The sequence below is a fragment of the Lonchura striata genome, chromosome 1, assembly GCF_046129695.1.
Source record: "Lonchura striata isolate bLonStr1 chromosome 1, bLonStr1.mat, whole genome shotgun sequence".
Taxonomy (NCBI): domain Eukaryota; kingdom Metazoa; phylum Chordata; class Aves; order Passeriformes; family Estrildidae; genus Lonchura; species Lonchura striata.
In genome coordinates this window covers 10,138,678-10,160,640 of record NC_134603.1, presented here as the reverse complement: position 1 = coordinate 10,160,640, position 21,963 = coordinate 10,138,678, and the positions used below count along the sequence as shown (strand labels likewise).

Below are 21,963 nucleotides of genomic sequence, written 5' to 3'. Positions count from 1 at the left end.
TGGCTGCTCTAGTGTTGATGACATGTTCTGCAGTGCTCAAACACATAGTTTTGGGGAAAGGAAGAAGGACAGCTAAAGAAGCTGCTATGACAGGACGTCACATCTTCCTCAAGGACCCCAGCTTGGCATGTTAGCATCCAGAGAAACAAAAACTTGGACACATTTCTTCCCACAAGGCAAAATTTAGGCTTGGAAACCTGCATAATCCCCCTAATAGAGAGTCTAAAGACATTAAAAAAAAAAAAACTAAAAGGGGAGATACAGTTGGTATTTCAAGTCCCTGCTTCATAAATCTCCTTAGCTACTGTCCCCTCTCTCCAGAGAGGCCACCACCCCCATAGGGCTCAGCAGATCAACACCCCACTGACCATCGATAAACAGAGCTGGCTCCTTCCTGTGACCCCTCCGTGGTCACCTTCAGGCCTGCTCCTTCAGAGGAGTCACCTCATCAGTTCCCCCACAGCCTCTGAGATCTCCCCCCATATGATGTACTAGCCCAATCCCCAGTCATCTGCAGCCTGCAAGGTGTGGGCCAAGCAGTATGAGCTGGAACTAGCCTGTGGAATGGAAAATGGGTCTGTGAAATGATTCAAGGAAAAACAACCCAAAAAAGGACTTCTCACTTAGCAGCAGGACTTTGACAATGTCTACAGAGAACACTGATTGTCAGGCAAAGATCATGATTATTATCATTGTTTCTCATTTAAGAAGTTTTTAATTACAGCTTTGCACAGGGTTACAGTTCTGGTGATTTCACGGGTGCAAAACAAACTAGCCTGCAGGTTTTTCTTAATAAAGCTCTATGGTCCAATCACTTAACACCAGAAGTACACAGACACCAGGCTATCCAGTTCTTGCTGCTTCCAGTGTAGAAAAAAAGAAAATGGAAAATGTCAGAATATATTTGCATGAGTTTTGTGACCTCCTTGTCTTGAAAACACTTTACAACTCGAGGGTCTGTGCCATGAGTTTATAACTGCACCTGTGCTGGCTCAAGTGTTGCCCTTCAGAAAATAGCAGCAATAAACCCATCATCATAGAATCATCATGGAATGGTTTGGATTGGAAGGGATGTTAAAGATCATATAGTTCCAGCCACCCTGTCATGGACAAGGACACCTTCTACTAGACCAGGCTGCTCAGGGCCCCATCACACCTGTCCTTGAACATTTCCAGAGATGTGGCATTCCCAGCTTCTCAGGGTAACTTGTTCAGCATCTGGATAACATATTCCAGCATCTTCTGAATATCCAATCAAAACCTATTCTCTACCAGTTTAAAACCATTCCCCCTTTTTGTATCACTATGTGCCTTTGTAGATTGATCTGACACACCTGACCAAAGCCACCTAGATTTTCCTGTAGTCACAAGGAAATACCTGAAGGTACCAGGGAATGCTCCAGCCTTGGCCAGGCTGCCTCCTCCCATCCCATCTCTCTGCTGTCCATGGATGACAGGGGGAAAAGTCCCATCAATTTCAAGATGTTGCATCAGCCCTTTGGTCTGCAAAAGCCAAGCAGTGAGACACAAGGACTAGGAACACATCCCCTCCTTCCAGCACACCATTTGCAGAGCATTCCCTCACATATGGCTTTCGAACAAAACCCAAACCAACCAAACAACAACAAAAAAAATTCTTACTGGATTTTCTTGAAATAATCAATTTACTGTTTCTAAGTGTTTGGATGACTTTGAAGGCCAGAATCACCAAGAAATTTTCTAAATGAAGTTCTGAAAAGTGAGGATCATGTCATGTCACCCACCATCTATTAGTGAAATGAAAGACAGAGAGGGAAAAGTAGTTTTCAACACAGTCAAAATAACACCCTAAAATGAGAATGACCTTTATGTGTTCTTGCCACTTAATCTTCAGTTCTTGTATCATGAAAAACCATGTGACAAGATCCCTGCACAGGATGCCAGGCATTTCCGGGAAACTGCACCGACCGCAGCCTCGTTAATTTAATCTTCCATACCCGACTCTTCTCCTGACTGAAAAATCAATGCTAATAAGGAGCTTTGGGAAAAGACTCTGTTGATGCCTCATCTTGTATGGACTAATTTCAACCTGCTATCTAATGACTAAGTGGCTTTAAAGAAACTATAAACCCAACAAAGAGATTTTTAAATGCCTCCTTCCCAAACGTCTCTCTCTGCTGATGAAGACATCTAAATGCATGAGGATGGGTTTATGTGCTGCCTCAAGACAAGTGTGATCTTAAGCAATGGTTAGGGTGGTTTGGCATGGCTTTGGGAGACCTGCTCTCAGTTCCCTGCTCCCCTGTACTTTTCTTTGGTACTATACCTTAACCTTTTTGTCCATTGAATGGAAACCATTATTCTTAGATGTGAGCACTGTATGGTTTCAACATCCACAGCAAGCAAATAAATTATGTTCTACCCCCTATATGTGGGCAGCCCTACTGTAAATTGTGCCACCTGGAGACCGCTAAGTTGTGAATTAGGATATGGTCATTTTTGAAATATTTCCTTTTATGACCAGTCAGCTCTTCCAGTTAATTTGTCTCTTCTATTCCATGTTGTATTCCAATCTGTAATCAATAATCACATTGGTGTGATCACCAGAACAGCTGGTCTCTTATTTTTTACCCCTTTCTACAGCTTCTAGCACTGTGAGTGCTCAATCTTTAAATCAAAGGCTCTGAGGTACCTTCATTCGTACTCAAATACAAATAAGCACACCACTATGATTAGTAGAGTGTATTATTAGGAAGATGCTTTGTATTTTGAAGATCCACCTATCAACATTGGAAAGTGCCTATGATTTTTTCTTCCAGATGCAAAGCTTCCTCCATACTAAATAGAATATTTACTGAGTGCTCACTGAACTTCAAAAGAAGTTAAAATTTGTTTTCCCCACTATTCAGCAGTTTTGACCATGGGGGCAGATACAGGAAAGGATGGATCTAAGATTAAATATTGACTCAGTCTGAGCAAAAGCTGCCTCCCTTTAACAAGAGAGACTGAGAAATTCTCAACTGCCAGTTTCACAATTCCCTCCTGAACACAGTAATGCATTTATAATAATGCCTGCTATTAAAGCAAATGAGAGGTGAAAAAAGAAAGCCCTGGCTGCAGAATACAGCAGAGTATTTATCCCAGCTAAATATCACTGTCTTATCACTGATAGGAGTAGGAAGGAAACTAAACTCCACCACATCAAAAATCAGCTTTTAACACTGAGATCCATCCTGATAATATCACAGCAGGATCTTATCCATCACTAACTCCAAACAGGGACTCTGTAATGAGGTATCATCCCACCAGAGCCCTGTTTCATTCCCCAGTGCCTTGCTTTCACCCCAGGATCAGCATGCCTGGCAGAGACACCAGCCCAGCCCCGTGGGGCTAATCCCAGAGGGACCAAGGTGTCTCAGAAGAGCTCTGTGCTCCAGCGAGCTGCCAGCTGCAGTGAACCACCATAACTTCAAACCTTGAGGCTGGAATGAGGCTGCTCTCACCTGTTACAAAGCCCCAGCCTGTGGCTCATGGGAAAATCAAACATTGTTGGGGCTGCTCTGTGCCCCATTTCAGCACAAGGATGGTATTTGGCCATTGACTGGAGACACATCCCCAGGCAGACCGGGTGTGTCCAGCTGACTGTGCCTCTCCATAGAGCTGAATTCTGTGTCTGACTCTGCTTCCCCTCTATGCCAAAGGTGGCTTTGTCACCCACATCTGCCTCCACACTGGCACAACTTACCTGCCTCACTTGGCACAGGTTCCCCAGCACGCTGTGCCCAGGCCCTACAAAATCCCAAACAGCTCATGCCTGGGTCACCAGCAGTCCCCTTGTCTGCTCTCTGCAGGGCAGTATTTGCAGCTCTGCCCTCAAGAACCACCCTCAGCACATGAGAAGGGTGAGGAAGGAGCTGCTGCAGCCGAGGTCTTGAACCCCAGCACCTGAGGTGGCTCTGAGCCAGCAGCCCATTGCAGCTCCCATCAGAAAGGGCCACCTCTGGGCAACACGCCACCAACACACAGATATCAAGATGGAAAACAACCCCAAAATTTGGTAGTGTTGTGCTTTTGTGCTCCTGCAACAGAATGTTACGTGAAATGGAAAAACTATATAAAGAAAAAGTTGTTTTCCAGTAATTTCCACAAACTTACCATTCTTTATTTGGTCATTCTACAGCTCTCACCCATCCTTAGATGATCATGCAGAGGAAAATGGGATGAAGTTGAAAGATAACAAAGCCCTGGCAAGACTCCAACCACGATTAGACATTTTGATGAGCAACGAGCATGACCAGAGTTACAGCAGTAAATATTTAATGTTATTTTTGAAATGAAGTCTCAGGAAAGATGTAAACTGTCATGATTTGAGAGGCATTAGCTAACCTCTAATTACAGAGGGAAGGGGAGGAATGGAAACTTTTCTGAGATAAGGGATAACCTAACTGCTTGTTGCAGGGTTTCTTGGAACACCCTTGGTCTGGCCTGTTCTGGTCATTGTCAAATCCTGGGCTAGAAGGCTTGCAGGTCTGGGGGAGCTTAGCAGCTCCTAAATTCCTAGAAAAGCAATTGTAACTTATACTTTGCTTGCTATAAACATTTGATTTTCTACAGTAATTATAGAAATATATTATTATCTAAACCCAGATGCTTTGTTACAGGAAAAACATTATCACAGCTACCTTATTTTTTTTTTTCTCCCAGGAGCTGCAAACAATAGCTTGTCCATTACAAATATCTGTATTTCCTATATGCACACATATGTACACACACATAAATATACAAATCAGGTGCTGAAAATTGTATTAAAGTGTTTTTCTAGCATATAAGAAAGGTAGAATAAGAAAAGAGCTTCCCATTCCAGGGGACCCAAGCTTAAACACTTTTACAGGTCGACTGTATAAAGCAATACAGGAAGACCATAGGACTCACTGATATACAATATGATCTATTCAGTTCTCTGGAAGTTTAATTATTAATGTGCAGTCTGCTTTACTTCTCTTTCGTCCAAACAGTGTTGGATTCATTTATTGTTTTAGGGTTTATTTTTTTTCCCCCAACAAATCTTCACCACCCATTTTGTAACAGCCAAAGCAAGAGCTCTCCAACCTTGACTGGATCCCTCAATACAAATGAGTCATGAAAGCATGGCAAGCAAAGCACTCCAGGCAGTGTCAGGACCAGCAGAAAAAGGGTACAGTGGCAGCACTGACATACACTGACAATGCCACCATGATGTGCCACTGTCTCCAAAGCAGTGGTGGCAGCCAGCTGGGGCTGGGCACACCCCTCATGAGCTGGAATGCTGGGAGCAATGGTCTGACTTTGGTACAGACCATGCAGCACAACACAATCCCATTGCAGCACTTGCACTCAGGCTGAGCCAGCCTAATGAGCTTCTCTGGTAGCTGCATTCAGACAGCAAAACAAAAACGTGAGAGGAAGATGATTCCTGTGGAACTCAGCAAATCTAGCAACACCAATCCTGGGCAGCCCATTTGGTTTGCTGTTCACTGTGTGAGACTCCCCATGAGAAATTCAAATTATTTCTGTGCATTTTCCTGAAAAATTCCTCCTCTGTGAGATGGCAGCTAATGGTCAGCAGCACTAATAGACACTGATGGGGTGGGAAGCAGCATTTGCTCTGCATCCTGATTGGTCTTAATCTTTCAGTGATGCCACTAAAGAGTTACAAGCCCTTCCTCCTGGCCCAAATTCAAATCTCGTGCTTGAAAGCTGATATTCAGCAAGCACTGATGTTGTTTGCCTGCTGAGAAATGGGCATTTCAGGCAACAGGCTGTTGATTAGAGGAGGTGACAGAACTGCTGAGTGACCAAATCACTCCTGAAGAAGAAATACAGCTCGATTAACACCCCCAGAAACTCACGCAATGTAGATTTGTCTGCTTTCCCCATTTACAGCCTACACCATCCCTATCAGCAGATCTGTTATCCTTGCCCAAAAATCTCCTTAAAAAGGGAGTCTCGATCTCATCGGTGACTTGGCCACACATTGTTTTAGGTCCAGAGCCCTGCTCCCTGATGCTCAGGCATTGTGTGGTTTATCAAAGCATCAGGCTGTGTCTAGAGAGGGGCTCAGGCTGTCTGCTGGCCCTGGCACTCCTCGCTGTGTCCCCAAAGCCCAGCCCAGTGTTTGGCTCCAGCAGCCCTCCTGCATCTCCAATGCCTTGCTGCGGAGGAAGCGGCACAGACTGACCGAATTCCGATCCCCTTACACAGCCCCTCCGAGTCACTCTCTGGACGTCTCAGCACAGCCTTGGCTGCTTGCTCAGACCCGAAAATGCAGGGAAGATTCAGAGAGCTAGACTCTTCCTTTACAGGAGAAATCGAGTGTGGGATATTCCCAGCCTCAGGCTAATCAGACCCCAGAAATTTCCCTGCGTTGTATGCAGTGTCAAGTTTTGGCTGTTGTTAGTGACATTATTTAAAACATAAAAAAAACCCCAAAACACCGAACAGTTTTGGGGAATAAGAATCCAGCAAAAGCCCCAGCCAACGGGTGGGAAGGAGGTGTAGCAGGCTAAAGAAATCCCTGCAGTGCCGCCCAGTATCAGCTCCTCCCTTACCTTCAGCAAAGGTTTAACCTGTAACCTTACAGTGCTGACAAAAGCAGCACAGGAGGTGATGAGAGATGTACACACACATGCACAGAGCATTTTATAGTAGTAACTGTAAATGCTAGTCTAGGTTCAGACCACAGAAATTTCCCATGGTTTAACCTTCAGCTTCCCTAGGCTGCAGAATAAATCCATCCCCTGAGCAGATGGGGTGGGCTTGTTCTCTCTTTGGATCTTTCTTTTAAGGGTTTCCAGATCCAAGCCCCAAATGAGCCATCACTTTGCTGGGGAGCTATCTGGGGCTGCAGAGACCAGGACTCAGACCTGAAGAGTAAATATGAGTCCAAAGCATAGGAGGGGCTGTGAGCTGGCCAAGTATGGAGCAACATTCAGCTGGAGGGAAGCAGCTGATGAACTGTGAACAGCATCATTCCCAAAGCCTCACTGACAAGAGACAGCTCTTCTCTGCCATAGGTGAAGAGGGACAGACACTGAAGATGATGGTGCCTGTGAGGCTGAGTGTCCTTCAGCTAAGCAACTGACTGAAACCTTCCTGCTCTGCTTCCTGAGCAAGAGCTACTGATGACAGAAACCTAGAGAGAACCTTCTATAACAAAACTCACACTGTAAAAACTAATTAAAATATTTAATTAGCTTTTGATTAACAGCATATTTCAAAATCCTTTAGAGACTTGCAGGAGAGGCAAAACTTTGGAGTCCGGGACCGTTCTGTTTCAAAACGTGTTCCCTCCTTGAGAGCAGACGCGCAATTACGTTCCCGCTTCAATTGCTCCTCATTTGCAAAGGCAGAGCATGAAGCAAGTTGTGCTAATGTGTCAAAATGGGGAGAGAAACAAAGAGAGCAATGGATCACTGAGTTTTTGAAGGGAAAAGCAATATTGCAGTAATTTATAGGAGGGAGAGTTTGCGGGTGGGACAGTCGCTCTCAAAGAACAGCGGTGCTCAGCTAGTAAATAGGGCTCGTTTGCAAAGAGCATCACTGCCATCTTCAGGATGCCTGCTTTCTCTTTCCCAACATGCAGCAATTTTTGGTTTATACAATACAAAAGAAAGCTTGCTGCCACTCCAGCCGAAGTTATATTTTCAGTTGTTATTGATGCTCTGTGGAGGATGTTTTGGTCCAATGCTTCCCAGCTTCTGGATTTTGACACCTCAAACTGCCTATGCAGGAACACCTCATAAACATAATTTCCAGTGCAAACTACAATTTAAAATGAAAAAGACATGTCAATCAGTCTGGGCCACTTCAGTGCAGTAACATTTCCTAATAGGCACTTCTTGCCCTTTATTCAATCCAGACTAAATGTCTCTGAGGAGCCATCCTCTTACAGTTCTCTTGCAAGATGTTTACGTTAGTGTAAGAGAAGTGTTAGGAAATTCCTCATGACATCAGCCAACTTTCCTTCCAATGGCATTAAATCATCATTCTTCTAGTCAGAACAGTCTATCAGCTGCCACAGAAAGAAAGCATCTCCAGCCTGGGCCTCTAACTGGCATTTCACATTCAAGCACTACAAGTAATTTCAAAGATGTACAGTACTGAAGGTAGAGTCTATTACCTTAAAAACAACAGTAAGGGTACTGAAGATGATAAAGGCAACTGCTTTAAAGCCAGAAGCACAGCTAGGATGGCAACATTACTTAAGCTCACATTTCAGTAAAGCACTCCCACACTGTTTGACTGACCAATACCGAGCAGGGGTCACACAGCTGGTTATGGGAACATCAGTTTTATACTGCAACACCTCATGTCTCTCTACCCTGCACTTGGACACATCTCATGTGCCCCTTCACATGATGGGTGTGTTTCCAGCCCACTGGATGAGCTGGATGTGCATATACTCCTTTCCCAAGCCTGGATGCTGGCCCATCATTTAGCCACTTTGACACAATAGGCACATGTGAAATCACACAATGCAGGAACATAGGACAAAATCAGCAGCTCAGTTGTTTCCTTCCTGCATCCAAGGAAGAGATGGGTCAGACCACAGATCAAGCCAGATACATGTTCTTGCCAGACCAGCTCTGACTTGGGGCTGTGTCAGACTACCATGACCACAGAGGTCACCGCTGTCACCTGCAGGAGCTCTCCTTGCTTCTGAGGATGAGGACATCAGTGATACACCCTGAATTGCAAGGATGGGGAGAATGCAGAGAACCACTCCTCTGGAGACCTTGGGATTTTCCAAACAGGAATTTGCCACCTCTAATGAGGGAACCCCACAGCAGGAACCAGGACAGGACACAGCACTCCTGTATCTCATTTCACCATCACAGTCACCAGGTGCTTGTAACTCCTCATCTCAACTCCTGGACACCTCTGATCCCTGCAGTAAAGTGCTGGCTCTGGGACAGGGCTCAGGCAGGAGCAGGGAATGCAGGGCCTTGGGGCAGGAGCCTGCAGGGGGTAGCAGACTGCTTCAGTTCACAGCACACTGCAGAAGGGGAGAAGACAAATACACCTCCTGAATTTCTCCAACTCCTCTTGCACAAACTGAGATCACATGAGCCATCCTAAGACTTGTCCTCAATAATTCCTTACAAGTATATGGAAAATAACTGACAGCACCAACACACTTGCATATATAAGACAGGTAAGATGAATGTTTTCAAAAGGAAAACAGAGGGTCTTGGGTGAAGCTGTAGCTCTAAAACATATGACTGAGCAGGGCAATTGAGGAAAGCCTGCAAGGAAGTGTGGCCCTGGGAGCTCCAGGACCACTGACATACAATGGCAGTGTCATGGAAGCATGTTCACAACACACCAAGTCTTTGTAACTTTTTAACATGCAGAGGAGCACTTGCTGGTGAAATAATTACAGCAGTGAACCTATACAATTAAACATCCAAGGGTTCAAGTGATTCAGCAGTATCAGCTGTATCTGACATCTTCCTGCAGCACAAGGTATCCCTGTATATGTTCAGGAGATCAGAAGACCAGTGCTTAATCTGGCAGATCCCCTTGAGAAAACTCGATTCTACCACTTGGCCTAATCTTGTAATTTGTAACACACATGCAGTGACTTGATAACTTCACCACTGGCCCACAGAAGCCCACAAAGGCCCACTTCTCATTGCTACAGCTGTGACAGAGTCCATGGCACCACACAGATGTACGAGACAGCTTATATCTGGCTAGATTTGGTCATCAGGTACAGCCCTTTGTTGTAACCTTGAAAGAAGAGGTAACCCTGTCCAGCCAGCTTTACCACAGTAATAAAACTGAGGGATTAAACCAGCCTGAAAGGGTCATTAGCACAGGGGGAGCCAGACCAGTGGCCAGATGACACCAAGCTGGTTGCAATCATCTGTTTTTTAAATAGCCTGTGTGATAGCAATTCATTACAAAATTCATATGCAAATTGATATCATGAACTTTATACTGGGATTGCTCTAGTCCTTGCTCCCTGAGCTGCTACTACAGTTTTCTGTTTTGACAAAAGAAGCTGCTTCACAGAGTTATTTCTCAAGATTTTGACAAATAAGCAATCTCATCACTACAGCCAAAAAAGGCCCCCTCAGAGATGCCTCCTGCATCCAAGAGGACTTCTGACTACACATGTTTGCAGCATCCAGGGAACTATCACAGTGAACTTCTTACTGACACACTCCTCAAATCACACATCTAGCTATAAACTCAGAGCAACTGCCTTAACTACTCCTTGCTAATTATTTCACCAGTCTAAGTCTTTGCAGGGACAGAAAGACAATACCAAGCTTAGCAGACTCAAAGAAAAAGAAGATGAGCAATCACACCCCTGTTCCAGAAGACACGCTGGCATTGGCTGTGTAAAGCCAGGAGAAAGCAGCCAGAGGACATCAGCTCATCCAGAATGAGATGTTTGCACAGGAATGCTAAGCCCACATGAAACATGGCCATTTCAGGGTCCTCTGCTCCAGACCTGTTCCACTCATGGCACACACTGTCAGCCATGCAGTGTCTTTACTGTCTGTGACACATCACACACACAACTGTAGAGGCTTCCCCCACAGACCCATCTGTGCCTGGCATCTGAGGCTTGCAAGAAAGGAGCAATGGTGTTTACACTCAGAGACACAGCACCATGAGGAGAAGGCCTTTCATCCACAACAGCTACAGGCTGGTTACACTAGCTCACAGCACACGCAGGGTGGCTAATTTGAGCACAGCATTTACATTAACCATTGAGTGCTACCCAGCCCAGCCCCCAAAATTATGGGCTATCACACACAACAGGGTGGTGCCATCCAAATGCTGCCAAATTTCCCCTCCAAACTTACATAGAGGCTATTTAGTGACCCATACTTAGTGCCGGGCCTGCCAGCTGTTCTCCTGTCCATTGGCACAGAAAAAATGAAGAGGGCAAATTTAAAGCATGGTTTTGCAAGTACCAGACCTTGAAAATAAACACACACCAGTTTCAGCTCAAAACTTCAAACAGCTGATGCCTGGTGCACTGGAAAAGGCTGTTTTCTTGGAAACCTCAGAAGTGGGGAAGCTTGTGGAGCAGTGGGCCAGACAACTCCAAGGCAAGCCAGCTCTAATCTCCCGTCCCAGCTGCGTACACTGCAAAACACAAATGCCAAAGGAAAAAAAGGAAAACTCCAATTATTCTCAGACCACAGGAACAACAATGTTTAAAAGCAAAAATGCCATCAGGGCAGCAGAAAGGAAGACCTGTCCAAAACAGTCAACTGAAGAAGAAATAGTGTTGTTTTAGGCAGCAGTCACTGAGGCAAGACAAAGAAGAAATATGCTGTATGGCTGGTTCTGCCACAACAGCACTCAGACCTGATTTACTCTTTCAAGTGTTTTTCAATAAAATCAGAAGTAAAAATGGGAAAATACAAAAGTTGTTCTTAAAACCCATTCTCTGTAAATTAGCTTTCCTTTAGAAAGGTTTACTTACAAAAAGTAATACTGGAAGGAACATGATTTGCTCCTCCTGGGATTATTATTCTATAACTGTATTCACAGCAACAAGGCTGACACTAAATTATTATATTTTCTTCAGGGTGATGAACTGATGAGGACAGTTTCCCTTTCAGATCTCTGCAGAAGGGTCAGTTGTATACAGTTTGTAGCATTCACATGATTCCAGGAAAGATTTTTTTTCTCTTCTTTTTAAAAACCCCAAACAAATCCAGTTTTATAATTCCTCAGCTCAATTCAACTGTGATAATGCCAAAAGGACTAGAGTAGTATCATGTCAAAGCAGTATTTTATTCCTGTGGCCAGCCAAAGCACATGGGTCGGTTTCTCTGTGACAGAGACCTTGGCTAAGCATCTTTGGCTAAAAAGAAAAAATGTATTGCCCTAAGAGATGGACATACAGATACCCACAGGACACACCTGAACCTCCTCCAAGGTCTTCAAGTGTCATAAATTACAATTTTGCAGATATCTTCTTTTCAAAACAAAGATAAAAATGAAAATGTTTCTTGATGGTGCAGAAGGAATATCCATAGGAAATCAAGCATGGTCACACTGATAAATTCTATCTGGAGCCAGCATGCTATGCAGTTCCAAAACATTACTTGCCCACCAAATAAAGCTGAGGGCAGTCACACCTGCCTGCAGGTTTCAAGTCTCCTTTCCAGAACACTGACAACTCATGTTAGGCATAATCACAATGGTGCCACACACAAAGAGTGCTCATGTTTGTTCATCAGTGCAAAACAATGCTATGTCCCAGAGTTTCCTAGTCATTCTCAATTCTTGTTCTCACAGAGCCCCAGACTGGGTAAGGCTGGAAGGGACCACAGTGGATCATCCGGACCAACTTCTCTGCTCAAGCTGGAGCACATGGTACAGGATCATGTCCAGACAGTTCTTGGATATCTCCAGTGAGGAGGCTCCACACTCTGGGAAATCTGTACCAGTGCTTGGTCACTGCACAGTAAAGAAGTTCTTCCTCATATTCAGGTGGAACTTCCTGGGCATCAGTTTCTGCCCATTGCCTCTTGTCCTGTTGCTGAGCACCACCGAGCAGAGCCTGGTCCATCCTCTGACACCTCCCTGCAGGCACTGACAGACATTGATGTGGTCCCCTCTCAGTTTTCTCTTTCTGAGGCTGAACAGGCCCAGCTCCCCCAGCCTTTCCTTGTAAGAGTGATGTTCCCAGTCCCTGTGCTGGGCCCACTCCAGGAGCTCCATGTCCTGAGGAGGTCAGGACTGCAGACATCACTCCAGGTGAGGCTGAGTAGAGGGGCAGGATCACTTCCCCAGCCTGCTGGCAGTGCTCCTCCTAACACACCCCAGGACACCACTGGCCTTGGCCTCCAGGGCACTGCTGGCTCACGGACAGCTGCTCTTCCCCAGGTCTTTCTCCATAGAGCTGCTTTCCAGCAGGTCAGTCCCCAGCTGAGCTGGTGCCTTGGGTTGTTCCTCCCCAGGTGCAGGATCCTGCATTTGCCTTTACTGAATTTTAGACAGTTCCTCTCTGCCCATCTCTCCAACCTGCCAAGGTCTTTGGAAGGGCTGTACTTTTCCCCCTTAATCCCTTCCCTCCCAAAAGAGCTTTAATGTTCTTCACCAACCTGTGTAAGTCTTGTTGCTATAAACTGTTTCCCTAAGAAGAAACATTATTTAATATGCTGTGATTATTCAGATTTTACACAGTACAATACCTAGATCCATAAGGGTACACAGCAGTACAGAGCAAGGGGAGTTCATCTCCCCACCCCCTGGTGTGGAGAGAGCTCAGTGTGCAGTCATTTCTGATGGCTGTATGAGGAAGGAGTATGTGTAGCCCAGACACAGGTTCTTCAGCAGTGTCCACTGGGATCTATATGGATTGCACCAAGTTGCTTACCACAAACCCTACCTGAGTAATAATTCTCAGGGAGAGAGAAGCAGCACAGAGTGGAGAGCAAGAAATCTAAAACAGCCAGGCTTAAATCAGTGGCTTAGGCCACTGGTTACTGGTAATGAAACAGCAGAGTTTTCACTATATAAAATTTATAAATTTATTTTTTTGTAAAAATCCAAAAGAGCACGAAGACATCTCACTCAAAATACTGGTAAATCAAACCACACTTAGAAAAATGAAAGCTGATTTTATTATCTTATCCACAGCCAATCATTTGACATGAACATGCATACGTAATTTTGCTACGCACACACCACAGTTTAACGTTAGTTATTAAAGGTTAAACATACAACATACATCCTTACAAAAATGAGTCAAAATGCAAACGTAACTTTTAAACAAAACAGTTTTTACTTATTTAAAAAAACTTTTGTGTTGGGTACCATTTTGTACAAACACAGTTAATTTAAACAAATCTGCTTTTAGTTTCCTCATGGCTGCACATGAAAATAAGCTGCAATAGAAAATGAAGTCATCAAGGGATTTTTAAATAGCAGAAGTAGGCAGTCTTGCCATGCAGAAGAAGCAATATTAAATATTAGTTTTTCAAAAAAAGAAAAAAACCACAAGTTTAAAAATATTTAGTTCAAGTCACAAATCTTTCCCCAGTACAGAGAAATCCAAATGCAACGCATAATTAGCTGCCACTTAGGATGGCTATTCTGAAAAGTAGAAATACTTTCCAGAATTGATAATATTTATTGATTTGGCACAGAAAAGAAGTCTGAGCTTACTTAGGTACAAGAAAGTGATTAAAAAAAGAGTAAACAGGAAGAGAGAAAATAAAAAGCAAGAATGAACGAGATAGTAGTTGCAATCACTAAAAAAAAAAATAATATCTGTGCATCTCATTCATTGCAGAATACTGTCTACAGCAGGTGCGAATTCCAGGTAATTGTTATTGCAACATGGATTTAATTTGCTTGGAGGTAGTCTCATCATTCAAATGCTTTGTTGTGTACCTAAACACAAAAATAAAGTCAAGATGAGCATAGATGCTATTGCACTTTATCTTACAAATGTGTAATTTCTTTGTTTATGGCTCAACCTGACTGTACCAGAGCAAAACCCTCAGCCATGGATCATCACCCACTCCACAATCACTGAGAACACAAGTCAGACATTCTGATCAGAAAATGATATTGCCAACCAGAACTAGCATCTAGCAGCTTTGCACCAAGGGGAGTTCAAAATAAGCCTCAGCTGGACATTGGCTTTCACAGTAAGCTCACAGTACCACTTGTGACAGATAATTAATTATCCATCCCACTAACTCTGAGGGCTCTGCCCACAAGAAAAATCTTCAAATAAGACAGCTTGAGAACATTTTTTTCAAAACTTCCAGTAGTCAAACCTTCCTAGGATCCCTGAATGACAACGGATTTAATCACTTCTCAACCTAATTTTCTACTTAGTGAAGTAACTGTGCTGCTAAAACTGAAGAGCACATACATGTGCTTATTTCAGCTTCTTCTCCTTTCAAAATTCTCTAAGATAACAGCACATTTTTAAATCACTATAAAAAAACTAGCTATCTCTATTTTTAAAAGACATCTTAGTTGCAGACTTTCTTGTATGATTAATTTCCCTGATCTTCCTTCGTAAGCTAAAAGCAAATAAACCTTACTTCATAATTTAAATTTAACATGTTAAATTACCACTGCCATTGTTATCCACAACTGCAGTACTATTTACTTGTTCACTTGATAAATAAATAATTACTTTTTAGTTTTTAAGTTAATAATACTGTAGATTTCAGCACCTTTTGGCAATTTATTCTTTCAACAAACAAGAAGCCTAAGGTTTTCTGAAATCCTGAGAAGTTATTGCTCTTGGTATTCTGCCCATGTGAAAAAGCTGAACATGATTACAATACTCAGATGAATTTGAAATTACAAAGAGCTGATCTCCCTCCAAAATCCTATACCACCTTCCATCTGTTTTTGAAACACATTATCAGTCTCTTGCGAAAACACAAGGACTTCTCACTCCTCCAGAATCAAAGACTTAGATTTGGACTTAATTTGTTACAATGACATCTCGAACGTCTTTTCATCACATGAGCACACAGCAGCTCACCCTGCATCTCTTCCTAAGAGTTCCAAACATGGTTTAGAAAAGATTTAAATATCCTACCTAGAGAGTAATCAAAGGTACAAAACCAGGACTGTTACAGCAGTCCTAACCCATGGGAAGGGTTGGAGCAGGGAAAGCACAGCTTGAGAGCATGGACTGGATTTACACTGCTAACTACAAAGTTAATTGTGTAATTAACCAAAAGTTAATGTCACTGCTTAGTGCAGCGAGCACCTGAACTACACCTTCCATGTACTTTCATAGTGTCAGCAACGATGGGAAAAATGGGCTACTAGTAAAGACTGGTGATCATGGCAGCTGCAATCACAATAAACTAGTGAGAAATAAATGTTAATGCAGCATTTTCCCTCTGGAAGCCTCTGTTTTTACTGATTAACATCTTAAAGACTGATCATGTTATGAAGTTCAGAGATGAACATGATTTTAGCATGGAAATAATCACATGAAGTTTCAAATTAGGCATGGATTTAAAAAATTTTAACTAATAATCTGAACCAACTTTGCAAAAGAATCCACCACACTATTTAACTCCTTACTACATCATGATACAAAAACTAAAAAGAAGGCAAATGAAATTAAAGTAGCTTCACTACTAAGGAAAACAAATCACAACTGCACAATTTCAGACAAGACAAACTAAAGTTGCCACATTCCAAGCAAGACCGTGAGTAAGAACACCCAGTTACAGTTATTTGTTACCAAAGTAATGATACTTTTCCAAGCAAGGACAAAAACAAAGACTTCATCTGCCTATCACATTTTTGCACTGCTTGCCACTTCTCCCATGCTGAACACCCACACAATGAACATGTGACTGACTATAGATACAGCTTTACAACCCAAATTAGCAGGTTTTGGATTAATATACTGAATTATTAATTTTTCTTTACTTCTCCAATTAATGTCACAAATTCTTGTCTCATCTATTCTACAGCAGACACTCAAGCCTTTAGGTCTTTCTGAAAAGAAACAATTTCTAGTTACTTACCATGCCATACTGACTCATTCTTAACCTGCATGCATGGAAAAGGTTATCTTAGAATGAACAACTGCAAATTCACAACCCTGTTAAAACACAGAGGCTTCTTCACACATCCTTGTCTCAAGACACATTAGAAGAAAAGCTTGCAATAATTACATTCATCTTTCCCTGTAACAGTCACTGAATACTTTGCTGTAAAGAAAATGCCCTGGACAATTTATGAAAACTCACATCAAAACATTTAAAAACCCCAAGAAACATAAAGGAGTACCTGAGAGCATTTAGAAGGCCTTCTACACTGTTAGGAGGCTGGTCTTTAAGAACTTTGATGCATCCTTTCATCTAGGAGTTAAAAAAAATTACAGTTTTTTCCATGCTAATACCTTCTGAGTTTACAGGAATGTTTTATATTCAGTATGTAAAAGATCAAAAATTAGTATTTAAAAATAGCAGCAGTGTAAAGACATTTTCTGGATATTAGAAAGGAATTAAGCCTTCAGTATTACATCTTCCTATCACAGACTGGCTTAGCTACTTAAAAAGCTGCATCAAGTGCATCCTCAGCAACTTTACTGATGACACCAAGCTGAGTGGAGTGGCTGCCAGTCTGGAGGGGAGGGAAGGCATCCAGAGGGACCTGGACAGGCTGGAGAGGTAGGATCTGTGAACTTCATGAAGCTCAACAACTCCAAGTGCAAGGTCCTGCAACTCCATCCCAAGCACAAACACAGGCTGGGCAGGGAATGGACTGGAAGCCCTGAGGAGAAGGGCTTGGGGGTGTTGTTGGATGGGAAGTTCAACATGACCAAGCAAAGTGCTCTGGCAGCCCAGAAAGCCAACACTGTCCTGAGCTGCAGCAAAAGAAATGTGGCCAGCACAGCAGGGGAGGTGATTCTCTACCTCTGCTCTGCTCTTCTAAGACCCCACCTGGACCAGCTCCGTGTCACCAGCAGAAAAATGACATTGCTGTCCAGAGGAGAGTCATGAAGATGATCAGAGCACTGCAGCACCTTTCCAGTGAGGAAAAGGTGAGAGAATTAGGGCTGCTCAGCATGGAGAATGCTCTAGGGAGACCTCAGAGCACCCTCCAGTACCTAAAGGGGGCTACAAGAGAGCTGGAAAGAGATATTTTACAAGAGCACATAGTGATAAGATGAGGGAGAATGACTTTGAATGTTGTGCCTCCCCCATCCCTGCAAGTGCTCAAGGCCAGGTTGGGCAGGGTGTTAAGCAACTTGGTCTAGTGGAAAGTGTCCCTGCCTATGACAGGGGGGCTGGAAGTGGATGATCTTTAAGGTCCCTTCCAACCCAAACCATTTTATGACAACTTTAGTGAATGCAACTTTCAAGCTCTGCTTCATCAACCTTAAAAAAAAAAAAAGGAACTGTGAGCAAAAATACATGTTTATCATAAATCCATTAAGAATTATTGCATTCAGCCAGTGAAATAATGACCAACTGTAGTTAATACAATGGGATAATACTCCCTTTGAAATAACCACAAAACCCAGAGTAAAAGCATGTATTCCACAGGCTTACTAAGAAACAACAGTAGAAAGTTAACTCAAAGTGTGGTGGATGGTGAACTGAGCAGTCAGTGAGGAACAAACCAGGGGCCATTGTTACTTTCTGATCTGGATCTTTCATCACAACCACTGCTTACAAGTATTTCTAGACACTACCTGAATTACATAAAAACAGATTTTTCATGACCCACTTACATGTCTGAAGGCCTTGTTTGTATTTCTCACTACTTAAATATATATTTTTGCTCACAGCTACGTGTTTAGCACCAACCCAGTGCATACATCTGCTACTAGAATCTGCAAGACACAAAAAGAGCCTACACACAATTTAAATACTCAGGAGATTATTTAGCAACAGTAAACTTACATCAATTTTTGAAGTTTTGGCAAAAGCGCCCACTGGATGCACGTGGTCATAGAGTATGATGACACCCACCATTACCCTCAGACAGAATGATACTGTTTCCTCATTTGTAAACCTGCTTCTATATTCACTGGAATTTAAAAACACAGCTTATTATCTATGAAACACAAGATAACAGTAAATACTAGTAACTCCCAAATTAAGATTAAAGCGATAAATTCTACTATAAATCCTCAGAGAAAAAACAAACCAACCCCAAACTTTTGAGAGTTTTCTTTATTCCTTTCAATAACCTGCCAAAAGTCAGATGATTGTTTAGAAAATTACCTGAAGATTAATAAAAATTCTCAAACCTAAAGCAATCAGGTTCTTTCAATTTAAAAAAATTAATTTTTAAAAATATCAAAACAATACATACTAACTTTGTCTCCAGTGCTTCCTACACTTTTCCCTGCCATCTTCTAATACACACTCGAAATTCTGACTTAGAAGAAAAAGGGCAGGCGAATGGACAACCTTTAACTGCTTTTTTACTTGGAACAGTCCATTCCTAAGAAGAGTAAGAGTATAAATGCTTGGAGCTCTTAGTGTACTCCAAAACAAATGTCCTGTGGTATTTGGACAGAAACTTATTAAAATGAGATAGCTCATGCCCTAGTAATTTTACCAATAGAAAACTATTTAGAATACAGAAGCAACAGATTTTTAAAAATAACCAAAGATTAGTGTGACTTTGGTTATATCCCAGTGCCTCTTAAATAAACAGAAGACAACTGACTGCCTTCATGCCTAGAAGTTGTCTGTTAATTCCCCTGAGAAGAGCACTGTCCTTTTGTTGGAGCAATCAGCCAGGCCAGTCAGCAAGGACACAACATCCAGAGCACTGCCCACAGCCCCTCTTTCAGGAGACCCTAGGCAATCATGCTCAAATAGCCTATTTCTCTGAATAATACATGAGAAAACCACTTATAAAGAGTGCCAAGAGGTTGTCTAGCTTCCATAGCCATTCTATTTTTAAATATTAATATGTTCAGAAAAGTAGACCGCACGATTTCCATGGCTGGCAAAATGAAACAAGGTGGTTTCATGTCAGTGTAAACAACTAGGTTGATAAAAAGAAAACATCACATTTCCTAATTACTCCAATTTTATTTCTTTCATGCATCACAAGTCAGGTCTGAAACAGAGAGGTGACTCACACCCAACCCAAGCAGTGTTGGTACTCACGGGGTTTCCAGCATGACCCTGCACACACTGGCCATGGTGCTTAAGCAGTCTGTTGTGTTCTCTATTGGTAAATTTTTATTCTGCAAAAGAAGGTGAACAGTTTCCACAATTCAATTATAATGAAATATTATACTACAAAACCTAAGTCAAATCAGTTATCTGCTGGCATAGCAATGTGGAGCAATTAAAAGCATCAACACAACTATGGTAAGTCAGGTAGACTTCCACTGGCTTTTTTTTAATGTTATCATATAGATTAGCAATTTACAGAGCAAAGGCTACCACATGGGTTTTGGCTGCTTGTTTGTAGCCAAGGAACTACACCCTGGACATGACTGACTTTTGGAAAGTTTTGAAGGAATCATCATCTAACCTGCTCCTTCAAAGACAAAAATTTCTATAGCCAAATATATTCATCTGCTGTAATAGCAAAACTTAAAATTGTGGCAGACAACCATCACAAATAAATGTAAAATAAGACAGTTTTCTTAAGGCATTTCAAGCATAAAGCAGAACTCAGGTGAAAAAAAAAAAAAACATTAAATGACAGATGTAACTTTGCATTAATCATGTAATGTAAAATTATTTTCTACTAAGAAATAGTGAGCATTCTTTACACATAAATCAAAAATCATCACAGTTACCAGAAGGCAAGCACACTACTTGTGGTGATTGGATTTTACAACTAATATTTACTTAGGCAGTCAAGGGTAAATATAGGGATGTGTCAACATGCTGAAATACTTTTCCAGTTCAGGTTCCTTCTCCCTTTTGCAATAATGTAGTATACTTGACTTTACACAGTGTAACAAAAGAGTCTTGGGAGGGCAAAGAGGAAACTGGAAGCTACACTTCAATTCCATTCTCTATTTCAAGCAGAGAGAATCAAGCTGTTTCCCTTCCAATTTTCTGAAATTTCTGCTCTAAACCACCACAATGCAGGCAAAATACCTGTCCCAGCTCCCTGCTTGAGGAAAGCCATCACTGCTGATGTGACATTACCCATTAAATTTTGGGGATGCATACACAAAGTGCCTGGTTGTAGTCCCTAACTCTACAGAATCTGGGAAAGACGCATTACATTTCTTGAGGCTCCAAACACCAAGTTTTATTTCTAGATGCCCTGGTGGAGGTTGTGATGACCATTATGTCTGGCCCTGCAGTGCTGTGAAGCACATTACCCAAGCCATAAATTTATACTCTTACCTCTGACACAAACTTTGTTGTGGCATCACTTAAGGTTTTCAACATTGGCGTCGCTTCAGCATAAAATAAAGACATTCTGTTTGCCAACTCATTATTTACTTCATTTTCTCCCTCTGCCTAAAAAGTAGAAGAAAGGGTTTAGCTGTCTGTACATGGAGAAGAGAGGTGGTAGAAGACTATATTTCATCTTATCCAAGGGTTACCTACTGGGACATTGTTAATCCTCATACGGCTCAGAGTTCTTCTATAGTAGCTGAAGTCATTCTGTATAGCAGGATTTGTCATCTATGTAGATATGGAAGCAAGACAGTTGTGACAAATTCAAGAAAAGTAAGGACAAGTTTTCATAAAATATAATACACCCAACATGAAAATATTCCACTTCCTGATGTGAAGCAAAAAGGACTGTGACATGCTGTGAACTGGTAAGCACAACATAAAGCTTTCTGGTTTCTCAGATTCAGAACAAGCTCTAACAGGAATGAGAAAAGGAACAATCTCCTAAATAAAAGTTGGAAGTTAGTAGGTTGAAAAAAATTGCTTTGCTAATTTGACTCCAAGGATCAGACCAGCAAATTAATTATAATTTCAGCTTAGTTCTTTGCACATAGCAAGGAAATAGCTGGACTATGAGTGCACACAAGCTAAAAGCAGCAGCATTATCCCAAGAGATATGCCAAATTTGGGTGAAGAAATATGATTAATGTGAGCTGAAATGCAAGTGCCTAAAGCTAATATGGTATTTCATCTGCTTTCCAGTTTAATCTAACTCTAGGTCAGGAGAGCAAGCGAAGCATATTAGGATATTTGAGTATCCACTGCACATTCTATTCCAGAACAGAACACAACCCAGATTGCTTTAGTAAACACACTTGGCTTCTTTTTCCAGCCCTTCTGATGACAAGCTCTTACCTTGAGCTCATCAAATCGGAGTGTGAAGTGAAGAATTTCTGCAAACTGCTTAGCAAGAGCCTGCTCTCGCTCCAGGTGCTGTGTTGGGGAATACGGAGTGCTCGTCAGGGCTCCCAGCAGGCCCCGCAGTCCTGCCTCTGCAACCACACGAGAGGAGTTTGCAACAACACCTGCACCTTGGGTCAGTACTGGCTGCTATTCTGCATGCTAGAGTTAAAAT

At 42.3% G+C, this 21,963-nt stretch overlaps 1 protein-coding gene across 7 annotated transcripts in view; it reads right to left on the bottom strand.

The window, feature by feature from the left end:
* Nucleotides 1–13,501: 13,501 nt before the first annotated feature.
* The window catches only part of CYRIB (CYFIP related Rac1 interactor B), a 95,667-nt gene continuing 87,205 nt past the window's right edge, over nucleotides 13,502–21,963 (bottom strand). For all 7 annotated transcript variants that reach the window (XM_021542354.3, XM_021542351.2, XM_021542356.3 and 4 more), the window contains 7 exons: nucleotides 21,744–21,880; nucleotides 21,039–21,116; nucleotides 20,832–20,948; nucleotides 19,626–19,705; nucleotides 18,402–18,528; nucleotides 16,780–16,850; nucleotides 13,502–14,391 (listed from right to left, as the gene is read on the bottom strand). In XM_021542354.3, the coding sequence (XP_021398029.1) occupies nucleotides 14,328–14,391; nucleotides 16,780–16,850; nucleotides 18,402–18,528; nucleotides 19,626–19,705; nucleotides 20,832–20,948; nucleotides 21,039–21,116; nucleotides 21,744–21,880 (674 nt within the window). In that variant the 3' untranslated portion in view covers nucleotides 13,502–14,327. The remainder of the gene's footprint in view (nucleotides 14,392–16,779; nucleotides 16,851–18,401; nucleotides 18,529–19,625; nucleotides 19,706–20,831; nucleotides 20,949–21,038; nucleotides 21,117–21,743; nucleotides 21,881–21,963) is intronic.